This window comes from Calidris pugnax, unplaced genomic scaffold, assembly GCF_001431845.1.
Source record: "Calidris pugnax isolate Ruff unplaced genomic scaffold, ASM143184v1 scaffold19, whole genome shotgun sequence".
Lineage (NCBI taxonomy): Eukaryota > Metazoa > Chordata > Aves > Charadriiformes > Scolopacidae > Calidris > Calidris pugnax.
In genome coordinates, this window is record NW_015090775.1 from 1,539,476 (window position 1) to 1,560,346 (window position 20,871).

Genomic DNA, 20,871 nt, shown 5'->3' on the forward strand with positions numbered 1-20,871 from the left:
AGTAATACTAACAAGGAGGCAGAATCAGTAGGCTTAACGTGTCTAGAATAAGTTTGAGGAGACAAAGTTTGCAGTCCCAGGGGACACTTACCTCACACTACTCTATGAATTGGCAAAAGCAACCTCTGAACTATTTATAATTGTATTTGAAAATTCAGGGAGGACAGGCTAGGTGCCAGGAGAGTGAAGAAGGGCAAAGATAGTATCTAGATTTGAAAAATGAAGAACAAAGAAATTGTAATAGAGATCATTCGGCCAAATTTCAGTGTCCAAAGAACACCGTATCAAATTATTAAGCAATCAGTTTGCAAGCAACAAGAGATAAGAAATAGCCATTATGTATTTGTCAAGAATAAATCATGTAAAGGCAATCTAATCCTTTCTGTGATAGGGTAACTGACTTAATGTATAGGCAGAAGAAGATACGAGTTGACTTTGAGATATGTTTTGACTTTAATAAGTCTTTTCACAGATTCCTACTTGAATACTCATGAGCAAGTCAGGGAAATATGATCTACATGAAAATAACATGATGTAGTGCCTGACTGGTTGAAAAACTATGCTTAATGTATTGTTATCAATAACATGCTTTCCAACTGGAAGGACACATAAATTAGAGTCCTACTCCGATACTGTCACAAAGAAAGGATTAAATAAGAACAGTGCTATATGCAAGGTTTAGAAAATAATTACTGAGCTTTATTTGATGGTGGTCTGACCTCAGCTGAAGTACTTCATCCAGGCTGGGAGACAGCACTTCAAAATGGCATAAACAAATGGGAGAAATTCAGAGACGTGTGACAAAATGACACAAGATTTCAAAACAAGAAGTTTAACACCTTTACTTTGTCATGAAAAGGAAACTGAGAGAGGGACATGGGACATGAGAGAATTCAAGTCGTTAAACTGAAGTTGCTATAAAAAGCTGGTTATTCAATCCCACTGAAAGTAGGACAATGTGTAGTTGGATTGATGTGCTGTGAAGGATATTTAGAACTCGGAAACCCCTCCTAATTGTAAGGAAACTACAGGTTGAGACCCCCTCAGAATTGGTATTTACACTGAATAATCAAAATATGTCAGTGAACCTGATTACCTTACAGTGAGCAGATGATAACATCACCTTTGAATTGCCCTCCTGACCTAAATTTCTGAGATCCTCACTCTGCAGAATCCCCTCATAGATGGATTTTAAGTATCTGTGCAGTAAGTGTCCAGTAGAGGGAGTAGAGCAATTATGCATATTTTAATTTAACAATAACTAAAAAAGTCACCCTTTATAAGTAAACCTGTGTCATAATTCTTATAACCTTTTGTAATTCAGATATTAATATATGGAACTTGGAGTTTCTAAGAAGGAGTAAAATAGAATCTCTTTTATGTGGCACTTAAGCACACCTGCAGCTAAACAGACCTTGTAAATAAAATTTAGCCTCTGTGTAATAAGTACAATTTACTGTATATTGAACTTAGCCTGAAACCTTAATTTCAGTTTCATATGTATAGGGCACTGCAGAATGTAATTTTGACTGATACACACACACCTTCATAAAGCCTAATTCAGTCACAAAAACAATAAACATTTTTATAATTCCAGACAGTTGTCTCTTCAGTCTTGCATTTTTTCTTAAGGCTTCTGTTACTTAAAATCAATACCCTTTCATCTGTAACATCTGTGGTGCAAAAGCAGTTTCTGCTTACCAAAAAGTCCAGCTTATCTTTGTTATTCTGCTATAAATACGTAAAGATTGACTGAACAGAGGACTCACATCAGAATCTTCCCTCTGCCCCTTGATACTGTTTCTACTCACCCTAGCCTGCACAGTTCAACAGCAGTTGGTTCATCACTGGCACAGACCGTAACAGCCAAACAGGCATTTCTTCTGACTTCTTTATTCCTAGAATGCAGCAATTCAACGAGGGGTTCCAGTCCACCTGCATTTCTTAACTATTAAAAAATGAAGACATTGCCACTTAAATATTTCGTCTCTCCCAGCAAGGTGTGAAATTCACCTTCCAAAACGTTCAAGCCTTGCAGAGAAGCTATGCTGGGCTGGTGCAAAGGCCATTTACAGAGATTCTGTGCTTTTCTGGACTCTGCATGTGCTGGAGCTGAAGCGAGCGGTACAAGGCACACATCCCTTCTGGCTCTGCCTTGCTGTTCAGTTATTAGGTTGTGGTGTGGAAACCAAAGAGACCGTGCAACCCAAGACTGCCATGGAGAGTTACACAGCTTTTTCTGTGTTCTGTTGCCTCCTAGCAACTAATTTACATCACAATATATTAGAATTTGTATTGTATTGTATGTATGACAATCTTATTAACGTCCTATTCTCTTGTGTGCTATAGTATCTTTCCCATACACGCTGGAGGAAATATTGCTCATTTGGATTTTTGAAGAGAAAGACATTTTAAGGACACTGAAAGAGGTAGATTAATTATCTATGCCCCTTATTCATGTCCTAATTAGCAGCCTTGATCCATGAGAAAACCGTAGCTTAGGATCCATGAATGCACAGAGCATCATCCTTATTTATGAGAGGAAAATAGCATGACCATTGATAGGCAGCAAAAAGTTCGACCTGCTGGATGCCACTGATCAAGGCACTAATTGCAGTTTGAATTTTGTCTGAATTACATTTACTCTGTGCTCACCCAGTATGTTATTATTGAAGGTCAGACATTGCTGTACAGGCCTTGACAGTGAGCAACAGAACTACACTGAGGGAGAGTAAAGAGGACAGAACTTCTCATCTTCAAAGTTGAGCCGACAGTTGCAGCTGAAAGAAACCTTGATGTTTAGTGCTCATAGACGTGGGGATTAAGATATAGCCCTGGTTAAAGCTCATTGAAGCCACTGGAAAGCTGTAAAACATTAATTTGGTGCAAGAAAATATGGCAGTAATAATACAAATTAAAGAAAACCCTTTCCAAGTTCTCGTGACAAACTGACCTAATTTGAGCTGAACAAGCCTGCGATGAAAGCAAAAAATAAGTTACTATCTAAAGCTTGGGACTGCTAGGACCGAGACAAAATAGAAAGCATTCCAGGTAGGTATAACAGCAACCCCAGGATCCAGAAATATAAATAACCCCAGCCTGGAAGGGTAGCTTTACCTCAGTTCTTGCATCAGCGTCACAACCAAAAGCAGCCACGGCAGAGGCTGCCCTGCCTTGCAGCTGGCCGTTGGGGGAGCCCAGGGGTGCTGTCAGTGCTCCCATGACACCGTGTCTCCTCGCGCGCCTGCGGAAGGGCTCTTGGGTGGCCAGAGTTGTCAGCACTGTGGCGGCGTGAGCGACCGCTCCGTCCCTCCCAGAGCTCAAGAGATTTACTAATGGCTCAGCTACTTCAGCCTCAGCAACAGCCCTAGCAAAATGAAGGAAAAAATAAATATCTTTGTTATTTTAGGACATTTCTTCATCCTAGCGTGATTGACCAACTACATTAGTACTACATTGCAAGATTTTATATATATATAAATACATGTATGTCATTTATATATGACTCTGTGTGAAGTTTGCGAGGCGCAACGTACGCAGACAAACCAGGTCACAAACAGAACCACAGAATCCCATGGGGTTGGAAGGAACCTCTGGAGATCATCCAGTCCAACCCCCTGCCAAAGCAAATCCACCCAGAGCAGGTCCCACAGGAGGGTGTCCGGGCCAATTTTGGATGTCTCCAGAGAAGGAGACTCCACCACCTCCCTGGGCAGCCTCTGCCAGGGCTCTGCCACCCTCACAGGAAAGAAGTTCCTCCTCAAGTTTAGGTGGAACTTCTTATGTTCAAGCTTGTGCCCATTTCCTCTTTTCTTCTTTAACTTACTAGGACATGGATTCTTTCCATGGTTTTGAACAAGTGAATTAAATCTTGCATATTTTCAAACATGCAGAATTTCCATAACTTTAGTTCCAGGCAGATGCTTCTGCAGACTCTTATCACCTCTCTCCATAATCACTCCAGCACTTCTCCCAGTAAGGATTATAGCATGCTGTTGTTCTTTTTGCTGTCTCCATAAATTTCTGTGATGGGATACCCAGGTGGCAGGAACACAGCACACCAAGCTTCTGCCACTCTTACCGAGTAGGTGTTCATGGTGCAGTTTGGTCATCGGAGGGTGGTCTATTGAGCCGGTTTTATACAACCTGATTGAGACAGCAGGAGCACGACAGACACATGGGCACAGGGCTGACTATGGCTGTGGTGCCACATCAACTGGTCCGTGAGCAGCAGATCAGGTTTAAATATTGCCTCTGCTCCCAGGTGATGTTGTGGCCGTGGCTGAAGAAGGTGCTGCCCCTCAGCAGCGCTGGGGCAAACACCGGTGTGGCCACGTTCTAAGCTGGACGTGCAAAACCACCCATCGGCAAATAAAATGGAGGAAGAATGTTGGGATTTTGTTATGGATCATTTTATAGGTTTAGGTTAGAGAACGTCCAAGAAAAAACACACAAACCAGTTGAAGAAGCACTAGTAAGTTGTTGGGATTTTGTTATGGATCATTTCATAGGTTTAGGTTAGAGAACGTGCAAGAAAAAAACCACACAAACCAGTTGAAGAAGCACTAGTAAGGAAATAGCAGCTTCAGGCAGGAGGCAGCAGAAGGTGCAGGCAGCTGCACTATTAGAGGAGACATTTGCAAATGACTTAAATATTCTGGCACTCACTGGGATAGTGCCTTTTAAAAGAAAAAAAAAGTCAATTTCATATTTAATATCAGGTAAAGAATCTATCTGAAAGCAGCTGGTGACATGCTGTATAAAGATAGTAAACTCCTGACTACAAGTGATGCAGACCCTGAAGAGAGAACCTGGCCTGGCTAAGGGGAAATTACCATGCTCTAACAAATCTGAAGAGCCATACGTTTCTGGGTTACCACCGCATTATGTATGCTTTGATTTCTTTGCCACAGGCAAAGAGACTACTGATACAAACGTACAAATGTAGTTTAAATTCTTCAGATGCCATAAGATATTCCATAACTTCAGATTCTTGTTGACCTCCTTGCCAAAACTTTGCTTCCTACCAAACAACAGGAACTTATTTCTTTGTATCATCTTTCATTTGTTTCAGTGCTGCTTTTTCCAATGTCACTGTAATCCAGCACACTATAAAAATTGAATTGTCTTCCTTCTGAGTTTGTATATAACATTTGATCAAATGATTTGAGGCATATGTCCAATTTACTATCTGCTCTTAGTAATTTTACATTGGGCTCATCTGTTTGTTAAACAAAAGTTGGCAATACTGTTAGCAATGGAAATGTGCAGATGGCAATTTGAATTTTCCTTGCAACTGCTTTTTATACCCTCTTTTAGTACATTTTGGCTCTATCAGAAACATAACAAACCCTCCCACCTCTATAGAAGCATATCTGAGCGCTTCAACAACCAAAGAGTGCACATTCTTTATAAGTTTTGCTAAATTTCTGTCAACACATTAATAAGAGAAATCTGGATGTGAGAATCTTATTTTTACTGTAACAGTGTTTTATCAAAATCCAACTAACCTTTTGGTAACTTTCACAGTTACAAAATAAAGACAGGCTTAGAAGTATTACATAGACAAGAAAGAAGTATGCTGTCAAAGAGTGTCAAGGCATTCATAAAAACAAAACAAAAAACGCCAGGAATGCTGATAGTCACAGGCTTATGCAAAGAGGATAGAAAGCAGAATACTTGCCAACCTGTGCTGTAAAATCCCATTACGTGGGCACCGTGGTGTCCATCTGGCTGAGAACTCATCTTAGGGCAGGTAGCTCCAAACTGGATTTGGAGAGAGGGGGATGCAGGTCCTGCATCCATGCTTCGTCAGCCCGATCTCTGCCTCCGCTACGAGGCGATGGCAGCTCACAGGTGGTGATGGAGCACAGCGGGGAGGAAGGCTGGCAGGCTGGCAGGTTTGGAAAACCAGGGAGAAGGCAGCAATCCAGGGACTGAAGGTTTGTAGGGTTATTAGCTTGGGTGCAGCATAAAGGTATAGGGCCAGTTTGGAAAACCAGGGAAAAGGCAGCAATCCAGGGACTGAAGGTTTGTAGGGTTATGAGCTTGGGTGCAGCATAAAGGTATAGGGCCAGCTTGGTGTTGGCTAATTAATCCTCCTAGAGCACCAGTAACTTTAACGCAAGCACTTCAGTGTCTGTTCAGAAGAGCATCCTATGTTTCCAGATGTCCTGCACTACGCTCCTCACACTGTCTTCAATTAGCTGGATTTCTCCTTATCTGCATGTCCTCCCTCCCCTTCCATCCTTGACCAGATAAAGAAGGGCTGAAAATGCTTTGTTTGGGTTTTATGTTGGTTTTTTTTTTAGTTTTTTGGTTTGGTCTTGGTTTTGTTTGGCTGGTTGGGTTTTTTTTTTTTCCCTTATCTGCATGTCCTCCCTCCCCTTCCCTCCTTGACCAGATAAAGAAGGGCTGAAAGTGCTTTGTTTGGGTTTTATTTTTTGCTGGGTTTTTTTTGGTTGGTTGGTTTGGTTTGATTTTTGTTTGGCTGGTTGGGTTTTTTTTTTTTTCCTTAGGTGAGGGCACTGTATTTCTAGGCTCTCTGGTTAATATTGTCTGCTCTTCCCATGAAAACTTTATCCAGATTTCCAGCTTCAAGAGCCCTGGAGCTCTATCCAGGCTGCTGTATATGAAGGAATCCTGGACATGTTGATTGCACATGTAAGGAGCAGCCACACACCACATGTATGGCAGGTTTACCGGAAAACATCCCATTCCTAGCACGTGTAACAAGGACACGCCGTGCCTGCTGGCAGCGTGTGGGAGAGACTCTCCATACACCCACACAGCCACGCACGGTAAGGCATGTCCACGAGCTATCAGATTTACAGCGTTACGCAGTACATACACCATAGCTTATCCAGGAAATAAAAAAAAAACCCCAACCAAACAAAATCAAACAGGTTTTCCTCTACAACGGACACACAGAAATTCCAGGATTTATGGGACAGATCCACTACTCGTGAAATGTGTCACTGCATGGCTCAGGTGTAGTACAGCCAATACTTCTGCAGTCAGCACGGGACTTACTATTTCTATACTACACCAAATAACATGTATTCTCCCACAGGAAACCCTAATAAATGTATAGTCCCCAACAGACTGATCCCAGGATGACACACGGAACTGAAAGACGTAGCCAATCACATTATAAGCAGATTTACTATAATTTCCAGGAAACCAGCAAGTACACAACTACTTAACCAAAGAGCAAGGTGACAACTCCTCATACAGTCAGAGTTGACCTCAACAAGGTACAGAGCACAGCCAATTTTCTCAAGTGCCACTCAACTTCAAAAAGGTTGAGAACCACTGATTTAGACAATCATACATATTTATTTCAATCCTGCATTCTAGTTCTGCACAGATTCATTTCGAATCACAGTTTCACGAGTATAGTTTAATCCAGTAGCACAATGGATCACCAGGCAAAGAGAAATCACAGTAGGAGTGACAACAGCAGGTAATGAGAGTTGAAGGTAACCAATACCTTTGAGAACACAATTTTAAGAGGGTGTGAACACCCGAGGGCAATGCTGTGCCCTGGTAACAGAGATGCGTACAGAAGAGGTTATGAGGGAAGAGGGAAGAAAGGGGAATCCATAGTTCAGCTCACTCCTACCCCATAGCCCTTTGGAGAACACAGAAATAGTGCTGTCACCCCGGGACGTGGAGCCCCAGGTGCTGGAGAGACAGAAGAGGTTGACCTCAGAAGGGAGCTGAAAGAACGAATATGCTTAAGTTTTTAAGGTGCTGAAATACTCCAACATTAAGATCTAAGGATGGAGGTCCTCGTTCCCTTCCAGCTTGGGCAGAGATATGTAGGTTTTTTATTACAAGGAAACAAACGTCAGAGGAAGAAGCTTTTACCAGCACTGCCTTTGCCTAATGTAGATCAGCGTTATCCTCTCTCCCTGCCTCCAGAACACACTCTGCCTCAGACACATCCTGCTGAGGTCAGTGCTCCCACCACAGGACTACGTCCTCAAGGAAGAGGGGGGCCTTAGAGGGTTTAGCTGAAAAAAAGCATACACTTTTTGGCGTGGAACAGGAGTAAAAGATATAAATGCACAGCTTTTTCCCTCCGTGTTGTGTAAAGATCCAAAATGCATCAACTTCCTTAATCATGGAGAGAAAAGATTGGAGAAAAGGAAAGAAGACAATGCAAAGTGGGGAAGAAAAGGATGCTGCATTTGCAATATCACCATGGGTTTCTGAAAAGTGGAAGCTGACTATCTGAATCACAAACAAACAAACAAGAAAAACCAAACAAGATAGGCATAGAAATCGCAGAGCTCAAATTAAAGTTAAAATAATTTAAATGTTATGACTTATAAGCACGTGGTCATGATCATTAGAGTGCCTAATCTAACAGGGTTAGGCATTTACCTTAACCAGGGTATACCTGGTTCAGGTACCCTAATGACCTTAACCATGCCCCATAGTGAAACAGTAAAATTCTCATTACAATTAAATTCAAATTACTGTATCCAAAAATATCTAAATATTTTTTCAAGTGTCATTGGAAAGGCAAACATTAGATGGTTGGATAACAACTATTTAATTTAAATTATTAATTTTAAATAAACCCCATAACAAGTTATTGAGAGATTTTTTTGAAAATTCTCTAAAAGATTACTCAAGACTCAGAATAAATGCTGAGAGTTTGAGAAAAACAAATGTTTTCTTTGCTGTTTTTACTGTAGCATTACCAAAAGTTTCACAATACAAACTTTTTTTAAGTAGTTGCTTTGGAGATGCATACGAATTTCACTGAACTGAATATTTTGTTGCTTTAGTTGTCTGGGGTGCTCAGGAAAAGCTCAGACATTGGTAGAATGTTGTGAAAATAATTATCAGTAAAAACTGCATCAAAACTCCATGGGGGTTTTTATTTCATTTTTAGGACCATAAGCTCTCGGGGGCAAAACCCACCTCTTTGTTGGCATCATATTAAGTGTAATAACTCTGGTCCCTGACCAAGCCTCCTAGCCATGGCAAGAAAGATAACGGATTATTTATTTAGTGCATAGGGAATGGTGCAGCTAGCTTCTCCTCCTGAAGACAAGGTCCAGCCTAACACAGAAAGCGACTATCAGTGTTCAAAGAGCTGACAGAAACCACCAAGGCTGCCCCCAAACCCATAACCCGTGGAGGGGAGAGAGAAGGGAGCAGCAGAGGTGCAGCTTCACACCACTGTTTAGTCTGGATTGTGTTTCATTTACACTATATGCTACTATACACTTCATAAAAATGGTAAAGTATGTTTGGTTTTGCTTCTTCTACCACAACATAAACTGGTTTATATTATATTATATTTTTATTCACTTCTATGCTGTTTGCTTCTCCCCTTCTGTCTGAGGATTTAACGCAATTTCTGCTCAGAAAAAAATTCAAATTTTTCCTTCCCACAAAGGCCATTGGACTCCTTATGGACTTCATTTAACAAATGTATTTGCAACTGCATGTTTAATTTCTGTGCAAAATTACTGTGATTGTGTGTGAGGTGCTTAGCTAGCCATTTATGCCTGTGCATATCTCATTTTCATACATAATTGCATGTAAATTATGCATAAGAATTATGCATCTAATTACATAGACATTTTTTAAAATCAACTCTGTCTGTGTTAAATCGCATGACTTCTTTTTCACCCAAGGCATTTTTGATCCAGCTCTATTACGTAATTTCTGACTGAGAAGGTACATCATAACCAGAAGTCTGAAAAAGCTCAAGAAACATCTTCATTTTTATCCCTTAAATGTATTAGTATTCTTCATTTGCCTTGTTATGTCATCAGAATAATCACATCCAATAAATGTCTTCTGCATTTACCAAAATTTTCACTTTGCGATTTAATTATTTTCAAAAGCAATTGACTGGTGTATATAGTCACTTGTATTTTATTTAAAGGTTAATATTACTTCCATTTTTTTCACTATACAAAGGAAATTAACGTCAGTATGTTTATTCTGAGTAAGGGAATCTAGCACAAGAGACTATGGTCTACAATTTGGGGCCCCTTTGTGCTACAGTAAAAATATTGATGAAATCAACAAAGCATATTTATTTTCCATTTCAGGAACTGAACTGTCTATTCCTGTTTTTTAATGGCAAGTATCTTGTTAAAACATCAACAAATCCAAAACTTAATAAACCTCATGGTCTGGAAGCAATAAAACCTTAAACTGTCTGGGTTAGCAGAGACCGTAATACCTGACTCATTTAGTGATACACAGAGATCTTATAATGTCTGTCACTGAACTCTTCTGACAAAGTCATGTAAATCTCAGTTCTAAAGCTGTAGTACACCTATTTTAAAATATGACAGGGGCTTACCTTAACGTACCTCAAATGGCAGCAATCTCTTTTGCTTTGCTTAAGGCTCAAGCTTTCATGATGACTCAGAGTGGAGAAATGTATGACTTTAGTTTTCTCTTTTAAATATCATGTGCTACTATGTTAAGAGAAAATTACTGAGGTTGCAAGTCAAAATGTTTAAAGTTACTTGTGAAAGCTTATTTTTACCCCGTTGTGTGTATGACACTCCAATTAGACAACATGCCACAGTCAGCGCACAGGTTAAATTCACAGCAGGACAGAATTCAGTTTGCATGATCAGCCATAAACCTGCAATACACTTATACACATTTAAAATAAATAACTTCACACTATACTAAAGTTAAAGCACCTACTTAAATAATTTGCATGTAATTTAGAAGTGTGCTACAAAGAAAATGTGCATGTAAAAGCACCAAAGTATTTGTCTGAAATTTACTCAAAAACAAAATAACCATTGCAGCTTTTAATTCATAAAAAGTATAATTCATTTCAGGGCGTATCACTGAATGTCACTGTAGGGATGCACACTCCAGAGAAATAATTGTACTTGTGCCACTCCAAAAAACACAGTTTTCTCTCCCAGGCTTTAGAGTCTCCATCCAGGAAGAAAGAAATTTCATCTGATCCCAGAGAAATCTACCATGGGAAGTTACAGGTGACAACACACAGGCTCCGAGTGAAATCCCAGCCTTCCACAGCTAAAGTAAACAGTGATCATAGTGCAAGGCTTTGAAGGTAAGAGAGTATCAACAGGCCAAATGATTCTGCAATATCTATAAGGGGTAGAACTTCTATATAGTTAGCAGTATCCCAATTTAGATGTGTTCTGTTTTCTGGCTGAAACTATTCTGGATACACTTAGGTTCTCATGCACTTTAAGATGCTGTGACATGAGATTTGTTTTAGATAGAGATGAATGCTCTCCATTTGTCTCCAATAAAGTTGCCTGATAGGCAACAGAATTTAAAAACAAACAAAAAAAAATCATGGAATCATTATGGTTGGAAAAGACCTTTAAGACCATCAAGTCCAAAATGCATAAAAGGAAAATGAATAACAATTGTTGGGTTTTTTTGCGAAAGAGCAGCTGAACTGAGAACAAAATGCAGTTATGGTGTCTGAGTCCATAGAGGGACTTTTCCATATAGCCACACCTTCACAAATCTGAGAGAGAAAACCAACAGCTGGCTGAGTGAAACATTGCACACCTGCCAGCAGGGCACCATTTAGTGTACTGTCCATGGGCTGTCTATCAGTCATCTGATGTAAAGTCACCGGAGGAACCCATTTCTGAATGACATCTCAGCATTAGGCCTTGATTCAGCTTTTCTGCCAAGGGAGAAATTCACCATAAAACATTTTTCAGTTTTCAATGGAAATCAATGTCTGTGACTTGCAAGGAAAAGCTTGTGAGCTCTTGGGTAATGACCGAGTTGTCTTTTTTTCTGTCTTTTCCACATGTCCATAGTATGGTGGATGGATAGCACCCATCACACTATCCATATACAGTAAGAGAAAGTCAAAACTGGAATCTGTTTGTGGCGTGAGTTAACTGTATTTGCATAGGGCTCAGCAGAATACCAGCTAATGTAAAAAATAACAACACAAACCACAAAACCCTACAAAATCCCTTTACCTTGCAGCACAGTAGCTCAAAAATGTAATTCTGTCACTAGGGGTCAGTATTAAAACATATTACCCTTACACAATACAGCCAGTGGCATTCTATTGTTGATTCCCTCCTTCAGAAACACAAACTTATGTTATAAAGAAGAACTATTAAACCATAAAAAAATACAAGCCCTATACAATGGATTATTACCTATTTCTGTTCTTAAATGTAGCTCTCAGGTACTAGAAATGTTTGTTCCTGTTCTCATAAATTAAAACATATATTCATGCGAGTTTATTATCTTACATAATACCGACTCTTCAATATTGATCCATTTATGTGAATCTTGTTCCATCTACAATCTTGAAAGCAAAAAGCTATGAAGAAGTTTCCCATGGTCTAATAAGGAAGATGACTACCTCGTGATATTACTACGTAACAGTAATAATCATTGCTTCCCAATAATAGTCACAAAATTTGAAATGTGAGAAAACCAGACATTCTTTAAATTTGACAGCCATACCCATCTTAAAAACCATAAAAATCTGTTGTGGATACTGAAAATCGTCATTAAGAAGGTGCAAGACTCTCACTACAGGTGGGCATTATCCACATGGAATAGACTAAGGATGTATTTTTGGGTCATTAGATCCGTATATATGAATTTCAGTTTGGAATCAATGCAACACCCACAGAAGTCAAAGGCACAACTCGCTTTCTCCTCGCTGGGCACTGCCCATAATCAGTGAGCTCCCAACCTACCTCCCTATCCCCAACCTACTCCCAAATCTTGGAAATCTTGATGCATTTGAGAAAGCATACATTCAGATGCCGTGATAATGCCTGTAACTGCCTATATGGACATAATTTTGCTAACGTAAATAGGTCCACTGATTCCTGTGAAGAATTAGAGAACTAGACAATTAAATGACATCAAGCTTGTTGACTTCTCAATTTTGAGGATGACACTTCACTATTTTGAATACAGATATAATACTTAGAAATATGTAACGTCACACTAATTATAAACCCCAGGAGAAATATTCTACCAGATCATAAGTCTGTCATGTACCACAATTTCCTGCAGCCCTTAGTACAGCTGAACAAAAACCATCCCTTTCCTTCTTCCCCCAGACCAAACCCTAACTGAATGCTATAAATTTTGCGCTTAAAATAAACAATTTAAGACAAATATTATTGAGGCTGTTAATTAGTTTTCATGTCCAGTACAAAGCTCTAAATTTCAGAGCATATGTTTTTCCTTAGTAGTAACTCCATTAGGTGCCCAGAATTCAGACATTGCCAGATTTATGAAGACAGTTATTAGAAATGGCATTTATGCTACGACAATGCTGAAGAAAAGAGCTGGTCAAATTAATGTCTGACTAACTGACTAACGTGTTACTTCTAACTAATATCATATTTATATCGAACACGATTAGCTTATCCTAAATGCATGAAAAGCAAAAATAATTGATTATACGCTAAATGGGAAAAAATAGGCGGAGGCTGAAGTAAATTGTTTGTTCCGTAGTTAGTTGCACAGCACAGAATAATTTATTTTTCTGCCCAATAGATGGCACTGCTGTTTCTTTGTGTGTAATTTTGCAATTTGTGCATAATGTATGTTATTGAAGCGACTGTGCCTACATTTTCCAACCCTTGGACACGTCAAAAATAGACAGATTTCACAGAGTCCTGAAAATGGCATTCTGCTGTCCAAATAACTGTATACAGTTTTCAATAAAGCAAGTTAGTGTTCTGGATTAAAAAATGTGAAGCGGATGCAAATACCCAGCTGAACATAATTTCCTTCTTCCCAGAAGCTGACCACAGAAACGAATTCTGACACATATATCAAGGATGGCCTCAGAGCTACACACTTTATAACATAACAAAATAATCTCTTCATCGTACGTTACAATAAGTACTTGGGATTTTAAGCTGCAGAACACTCTGCAATTTTATTGTTATTTAGCCAAATGATTAACAAGTTTACAGATAATTTATCATCAATATACAGCAGCATTACAATTCTGTCATTACTTTATAATAAAATTCTGATAAAAGCATCATCTGGGGGTGTCAGTTTGTAAACTAATGAGGCATTTGACCACGTACTTTTTTTCTATGTGCTACAGATGCATGATACAACATCAGCTCTGTTCTGGTAGAGATCATATCGAAAATCTATGTTTTCCAGTAAGCCCAAAAAAACATTTCTATGGGACTCATGTTTTCTCCTGCTCTGGATCTTTGGTTAAACTACTATGGGGGCCAGTCATTCATAAATTTATTTATTTTTGCCAAATCGTGGTTGCTTGGGGACTTGTGTGAAATGACAAGCTGGTCTCTGTCCCGTTCATCGTGAACAGGTGTTCTAATTACAAAACCTCCACCATATTTGACACCTTTATTAGCTGTCTCGGTTGAGAAACAAAGGATTGATTGGGTAGGGGTATAGAACGAGCCTTTCATTGCTGTGGGGAAGCACCTAAAGGTCAAGGTTAATATACATTAGTGGGGGGTAGCATTGCCCATTGCCTATGCTGTTCTTGTGTTATTAATCAATGGAAGACTTTATCCTTATGAGCTAGCTATTGTGGGAGCCTTAATTACACAATTTGCTTTAACTTCTCCTTTTTTTCATATCATATGAAAAGCAGACAACACTTCTTGACCAAATATTCCTAACAAAACCAATAAATCTCCAGCAAAAATGGCAGTGTCTTGTACTCCATTTACATTCTGTAATACATACCGTCCACAATGAAAAGACAAGGTACACGTCCTTCAATCAATATAATACATGCAAAAATGCTCATGAAATGAAATATGGCAGAGCACGTGCATATTATTTCAACAAGACTGAATTTTTGGCTGGCTGCTAAAAAAGTGGAAACATTTACTGTAAATAGTCTTCCCTGTACTGTAGCCATTTTGTTCTGGCCACATAAGGTCTACCTGCTACTATTAGCTTTATGATTTAATATTCTTGGAGGGTTTATAACAAGAATCTAATATATAACCAATGAAATGGCACTAGTCTCATTAGTCTCATTCGGGACCAGAAAATTATCAACATAATTACACAGCTAAGTCACATCATTACAGAAGTATATCAGCATCTTCATTATATATACACTTATTTTCAGTGGTTTACAAGACACACACAAAAAATATTCCAGAATGAAATATGATTATGGTAACTCAATCTGGAATGCATTTTCTCCAAACTATTTTTTTTCCTATTATGTGAATGTAAAATAAATATGGGCCAGATACTCAGTCAGTGAGCTGGAACTATACCAATTTGTATCAGCTGAGGGTTCAACTCTATATATTCATTTATAGATCCTAGTCACACTTGGACCCTTCTATGACTTATTAATGGTTTTGATTTAGAAATGAAGCTTTGAAGTAATTATATAGTCACATGGCATTCATCCAATATACATATTTAATGTAAATTATTGCTTCCTGATTTTCACAGAAGACCTGTGATTAGATTATCTGGTGCTTCCATATTGTACTCGGAGCTGGATTGTGAAGAGAGAGAAGTATGTGTAAGCCACCTTTACAATTTCCTGACTCTGCCCAGCAAGAAACAAATACGGAGCCCATTATAATGCAGAGGAACAGAGAGGGCTATTTCCCTGCCTGAGGTCTGAGAGAACTGTTCTAGCAGTTGAGCTGAACAATGTCCTGACTATCTCCTTGGCAAAAGAAGCTGAATGAGTTGGCATGAGCTGCTATACCAACTCAAAACTCTCCAGAGATTCCCTTTTCACAATGCAAAACCTCAAAGGGCTGTGCTACGAAAACCAGCTGTAGCAGAGCTGAAAGTTTGACCCCTGGACTCCAGCACTGTGCTCTTTTTATGTGTGTATGACTCCCACTGACACCAACTGAAGAGTCATGCACATGAGGAGAGCAGAATATCAGACAAAAAAAAATCTACTACGTGAATCTGAGAACAGAGTATTATTCTCTTGTGTCAAATTATGTCTCCATCTGGTAACATTAAGTGAATTCTGGTGACTATTAGAGCTGAATCAATAAATTGAAGCAAATAATTTATTTGGTGAGTTATTTTACTTTTTCACTTCAAAGAACGCCTGCGAATGGATTACAACTTCCTTAAGTATATTCCAGGAAACTTTTAAGGAATTTTATTTTATGGTTTGTTAGTTACATGTGATTGCTCATATACTTCAGGCTGCTCTGTTTCTTCTCCCTGAACAGAACTTTTAATAGAGTTGGGGTAACAGAACTCTGCAACTGACAGTAGAATTTAGTTGATGCAATTATTTTTGAGCTTACAGTCAGCTAACGATCCTTAGTTACTTATTTTGAATACTGAAATTACACTTATTTTCTTTTAGATAATGCATTATCTATTACCTGGGAAACAATAAAAAAAGAAAGACAATCCTAATATTCAGAATATCCGAGTGCTAGCTCTCTCAAAGACTGGGTTTAGATCAGTCCAAAAAGTTGCATGAACCATCAAATCTGAAAGGATACCTGACTGATTTTGAATTTTCAAAAAATATCTCACACAAAATGTCTTAGATTACGAGGCATATTTTCCTCATATGTTCACTTCAAAACATGATTTATATCTCTGCTTTCATTACATCTGCTTCATACCTTTCCTTGATACAGCAAATGTTAGTAGAGATAGCATAACTCTTGTAAAAACGATGAGAACCAACCTATTCCAGATGACTCATAAGCACCAAAAAGTGTCTTACAGTCAAATTCAAACAGACCTGCCTTGCAGGATAAGGAGAGATGAGGCATTCTTTAAAAATCAAAATATTACCACCTGTGTTCAGATTAATGTTTGAAATAAGAATTTAATTTTTGCAGACTCACCTGGCATTACTAGGACTGTCTGCTGTCAAATTAACTAATGCTGTCACTGCAGCTTCTTTTACCTCTTCATTGTCACTGCTTAGCAACTGCACTAGCGGGGGAATCCCTTTGAAAGAAATAATTGTACACATGAACCTTTAAATAAACCACGGCAGTTGGCAAAATTATAATATGCTCCTTATAAAAGGAAAAGCACAGATTCTCAATTCATCCCTTCCCACCTCACTTACCCTGGACTCCAAGTGCACGTTTGCTAGCTGAATTCTCACACATGGCAGAAATTGCTTCCGAAGCAGCAACTTTAACTCCATCATTATCAACTTCCAAAAAGTTTATGAGACACTTCTCAACCTCTTCCTCCCTTAAGATTTTTCTATTTTCAGCTTTAAACAAAAAAAAGTAGTAGCATTAATCTGCTTTCATTTTCCAAAACAGTGTAAAGACATTAATTTTATTTCATATAGCTGTTTCCAACGTAACACTTGTTCTTGATACCATGGAAATGGAAATATTTGGTAACAGAGACACCAGCAATTAAGAAACGTGCACAAAGTACCTCATCCAAAACCCATTAGACTTCAGTGAACTCTGAATCAAGCCCAAAAGACGACTCTTAAATATAGCTTCAAGCATATATAACCCGAAAGAATGCAAAGTTTGTTCTCTATAAGACTTAAAACCACAGAATGCACACAGGCTTGCTAAAAACAGCTTTTCCAATTCAACAGATCATACTTACTCAGGATCGTGCCCAACTTCGGTTTATGCTAACAAAGTCCAAACACATAAAACTGAAGAACATAGTAGTAAATGTAAAATCAAACTTGGGGAATACGAGTTAACATACCACAATAGCCAGAAAAAAGGCAAGGGGTATTAAAAATTGAATTTTAAATTCTGCACAGCTTGTGGTTCTTCGTTAATGCACACTTTGCAGAGAATTTCAATTGTGTATTTTAGCCTGGTGACATGGGGTTCCCTGCTGCAGAGCTACGCTGCAATGATCGGCAGCAGCTAACGAAGGATGTTCCCTCCCTCTACTCAAGCAACACCACAGACCATCCACAAAGCATCTACAGTCATCTGAGAATTATACTAATAAGCTCATTCATCCCCAAACGGGTGAGATCAGCAGTGCAGGTGTTTGTTAGAAAGAGCCTTGAGCGAAACTTTCTCAGCCAGAAAGGCTCTGGACAGCACGGAATCTCTACGGTTATGAGGGTCAATAAACATTTAACCATACGCATAATTTGAAGCGGATTAATTACATCCTTGACATTATATCTACATGGTAAAATTTTCACACATATCAAAGAAATTCAGGAACTTGGAAGTCAGTAGGGTTTTTGACATATTTGGAAATTTTACCAGTGCTTACTAATGCTTTGAGGGATCATTTCCTTATTTGGAGGTTATCTTATGAATAAAAGGTTTAAAAAGGAAAGAAAAATAACGTAAGTACTCTTTTAAATAAAACTGAATCTGTAGTGAATAAAAGTAAACAAAAAGAAGTCCACAAAGCCAATGAAATTAAAGTTTGATTGCAAATCTGTTTAGAGCAGAAATGACTTAATGCTCCCCTCTAACTCAATTTTAAATATTTTTTGAACAATCAGAGATATGCAACTGAAATCACAAAGCAAAAGATGCAACAAATAAGGGAGAATATTAAGTGTTAGCAGAACCTTGGCCACAACCTTGATGCATATCAGCCAGCTCTCAAGAGAAGGCCTTAATTGGGATTACAGCCCGTTTCGACAAGTTATCAAGTATGCTGCTGGCCTGTTCCTTGCCAAAGTAGTCCATAATCCCTAATAATGATCTCTAGAGGTTCTTCATGCCTCAGTAATTTGCTTCTTGTACAGCAACTTAAACTTATTACTCTACACATTTTCTTAAAAATTATTCCTGCTTTTACAGACAGTTATGATGATGGGTGTTTCATTTTAAAGATAATTTATGCCTCTATGTAATAACAGTAATAATAATAAAATGAATAGTCAATTTGAATGAGTGAAAATAGCGATTTGAAATATTTCAAACAGAATAAATAATTGCTCGATAATGTGGAAAATCAGATTTTGGATTTGAATTTACAGTAAAGAGTATGCACATGTATTTAGCTAGCTAGACAGTCAGATGAAAATTATTAATATTTTAAGATCTGGGTGCCAATTCTATTTACGGGTTGAATATTTTCTGCTGATCCTCTCTCCATTTGTATGAGTCGGGAAAAGAAAGAATTTACAACTGAAAAGCATCCTTTGTACTTAAGCACTTCTCATGTCAGTGCCAGTACCATATTTAAAGTGATGAATTTCTTGACCCCTAAGTAATTTGAATACATTGATTTAACATGGAGTAAAATACACATGCACACCCAATAAAAGAGTCTGGAGTACTAACACTTCTGTTCAGTTTTTCATGCATTGACCCCATCATGAGCCAACCTTTGTTTTTCAATATATTTTCCTATTTCCCCCTCTTACCCCAAAATCATGATCAGACTTCTCCTGATTACCTTTTCAGCTCACTGTCGTCACCCTCTGGCATTATTTATACCATTTTCAAACGAAAAAAGGTTAATGTTAAATGGTATCACGACCTCTCCCTGATCTTGAGTTGAGATAACCCAGATAAATAAAAACCTGTGTTATGAAAAAGCACATGTTAATCAGGCTACAGAGCATGTTTAGTATGCTCCCTTTTGAAAGGATTTGCATTTAGATACACATAAAGAATGGGAAGAGCCTCAAACCAGAAGTTTGGCAGTGAGGCCAAACTCAACATCCCTTTCCCCATGCACACACCATAGGATTGTGTCGATGCTGGTGTGTCTGGCATTGTCAGGGGAAACTCAGGCCCTCCTTATTCAACAGTCCAGATAACCCACTCACAAATATTCAATAATTTATAGCATTAGATTATATTTTGCATTCTGAAATGGCTGCATTATTTGCTGGGCAAGGAGGGAATCAGAGTAAAATTTACCGCCGTAATTCTGAGCATACAAAATAAAACCATCGTCAAATTAATATATTAAATCCAAAGTTATGTTACAGAACAAAACAAGTTTTCAGGGGCGAAGGGATAATGATTATGTATAGAAATATGATCAATTTTAATTACTTAAACAGAGCAGCATCCTAAAGCTGCTATTTAAAATTGAATACAGTGTTTGTACCATGTAATTTATTCTGATATTGAGAATAGCTCTTAAGGGATAGATCTGTCTTATAACAACAATAACAAAAACTTACAGGAGTCCGTTTCCAGAGGGCTGGAAGGGACATAAAACAAAACTGCTTGGTAAGATCACATCTATCAGGAAAAAAACAAAACTAAAATCCATCTGTCACCAATAATAATTTCAAAACCAGACACTGCTGTATACTCAGCTGCCAGGGTTATAAAAATAGATAGATACATGTTCTATCACAGCAGAATTAAGTTTTTCATTTCAATGAAAACCAGTATTTTTATTTTTTTTTCTCAAGTATGCAGGGAATGTCGGTAAATTGCAACCATGATTATCAAACCTGAATAACGTGGGCTACTGTATGGCTACTGCAAATTTAATGAAAAGGTGATAAAAGAACTTAGAGCTGTGTTGTATTAGATTGGGTTTACATCAAGGCAAGTATTTAGTCTAGTATACATAAGTGATGCAGTTTGGATAGGCTGTTTAGTATATTTACAAGCAGAATCCAAACAAACAAACAAGAACTGCAAGTATTTCTGTTTTCTTTTTGCACTTGGACTATTTCTCATAGTGGCCCCAATGGCACTTTTCTTTCCACTGGAAGGCTGACTTTAGACCAGCAGCTCTATGTATATGGAATATTTCTGGGGGCCATGTTGAGCAGCAAGTTTACTGGACTGTGTTTTCCACTGCACCAGTACACGTTGCCCTTTGTCTAACTGGTTGTCGCCAAAATTCTACGGCTTGGAAGCAAGTCTTTTAAATCTTCTTTTGATCTATTTTCCCAGCTTGCTGCATCCATACCAACTGTCACAGGCTGACGAAGAGAGCAAA

At 38.4% G+C, this 20,871-nt stretch overlaps 1 protein-coding gene across 1 annotated transcript in view; it reads right to left on the minus strand.

The window, feature by feature from the left end:
- ARMC3 (armadillo repeat containing 3) overlaps positions 1 to 20,871 on the minus strand; it is a 64,827-nt gene that overhangs the window by 17,213 nt on the left and 26,743 nt on the right. Inside the window, exons 10-13 of the mRNA XM_014945879.1 lie at positions 17,066 to 17,218; positions 16,836 to 16,941; positions 3,118 to 3,367; positions 1,812 to 1,948 (exon numbers count right to left, since the gene is read on the minus strand). Of these exons, the coding sequence (XP_014801365.1) occupies positions 1,812 to 1,948; positions 3,118 to 3,367; positions 16,836 to 16,941; positions 17,066 to 17,218 (646 nt within the window). The remainder of the gene's footprint in view (positions 1 to 1,811; positions 1,949 to 3,117; positions 3,368 to 16,835; positions 16,942 to 17,065; positions 17,219 to 20,871) is intronic.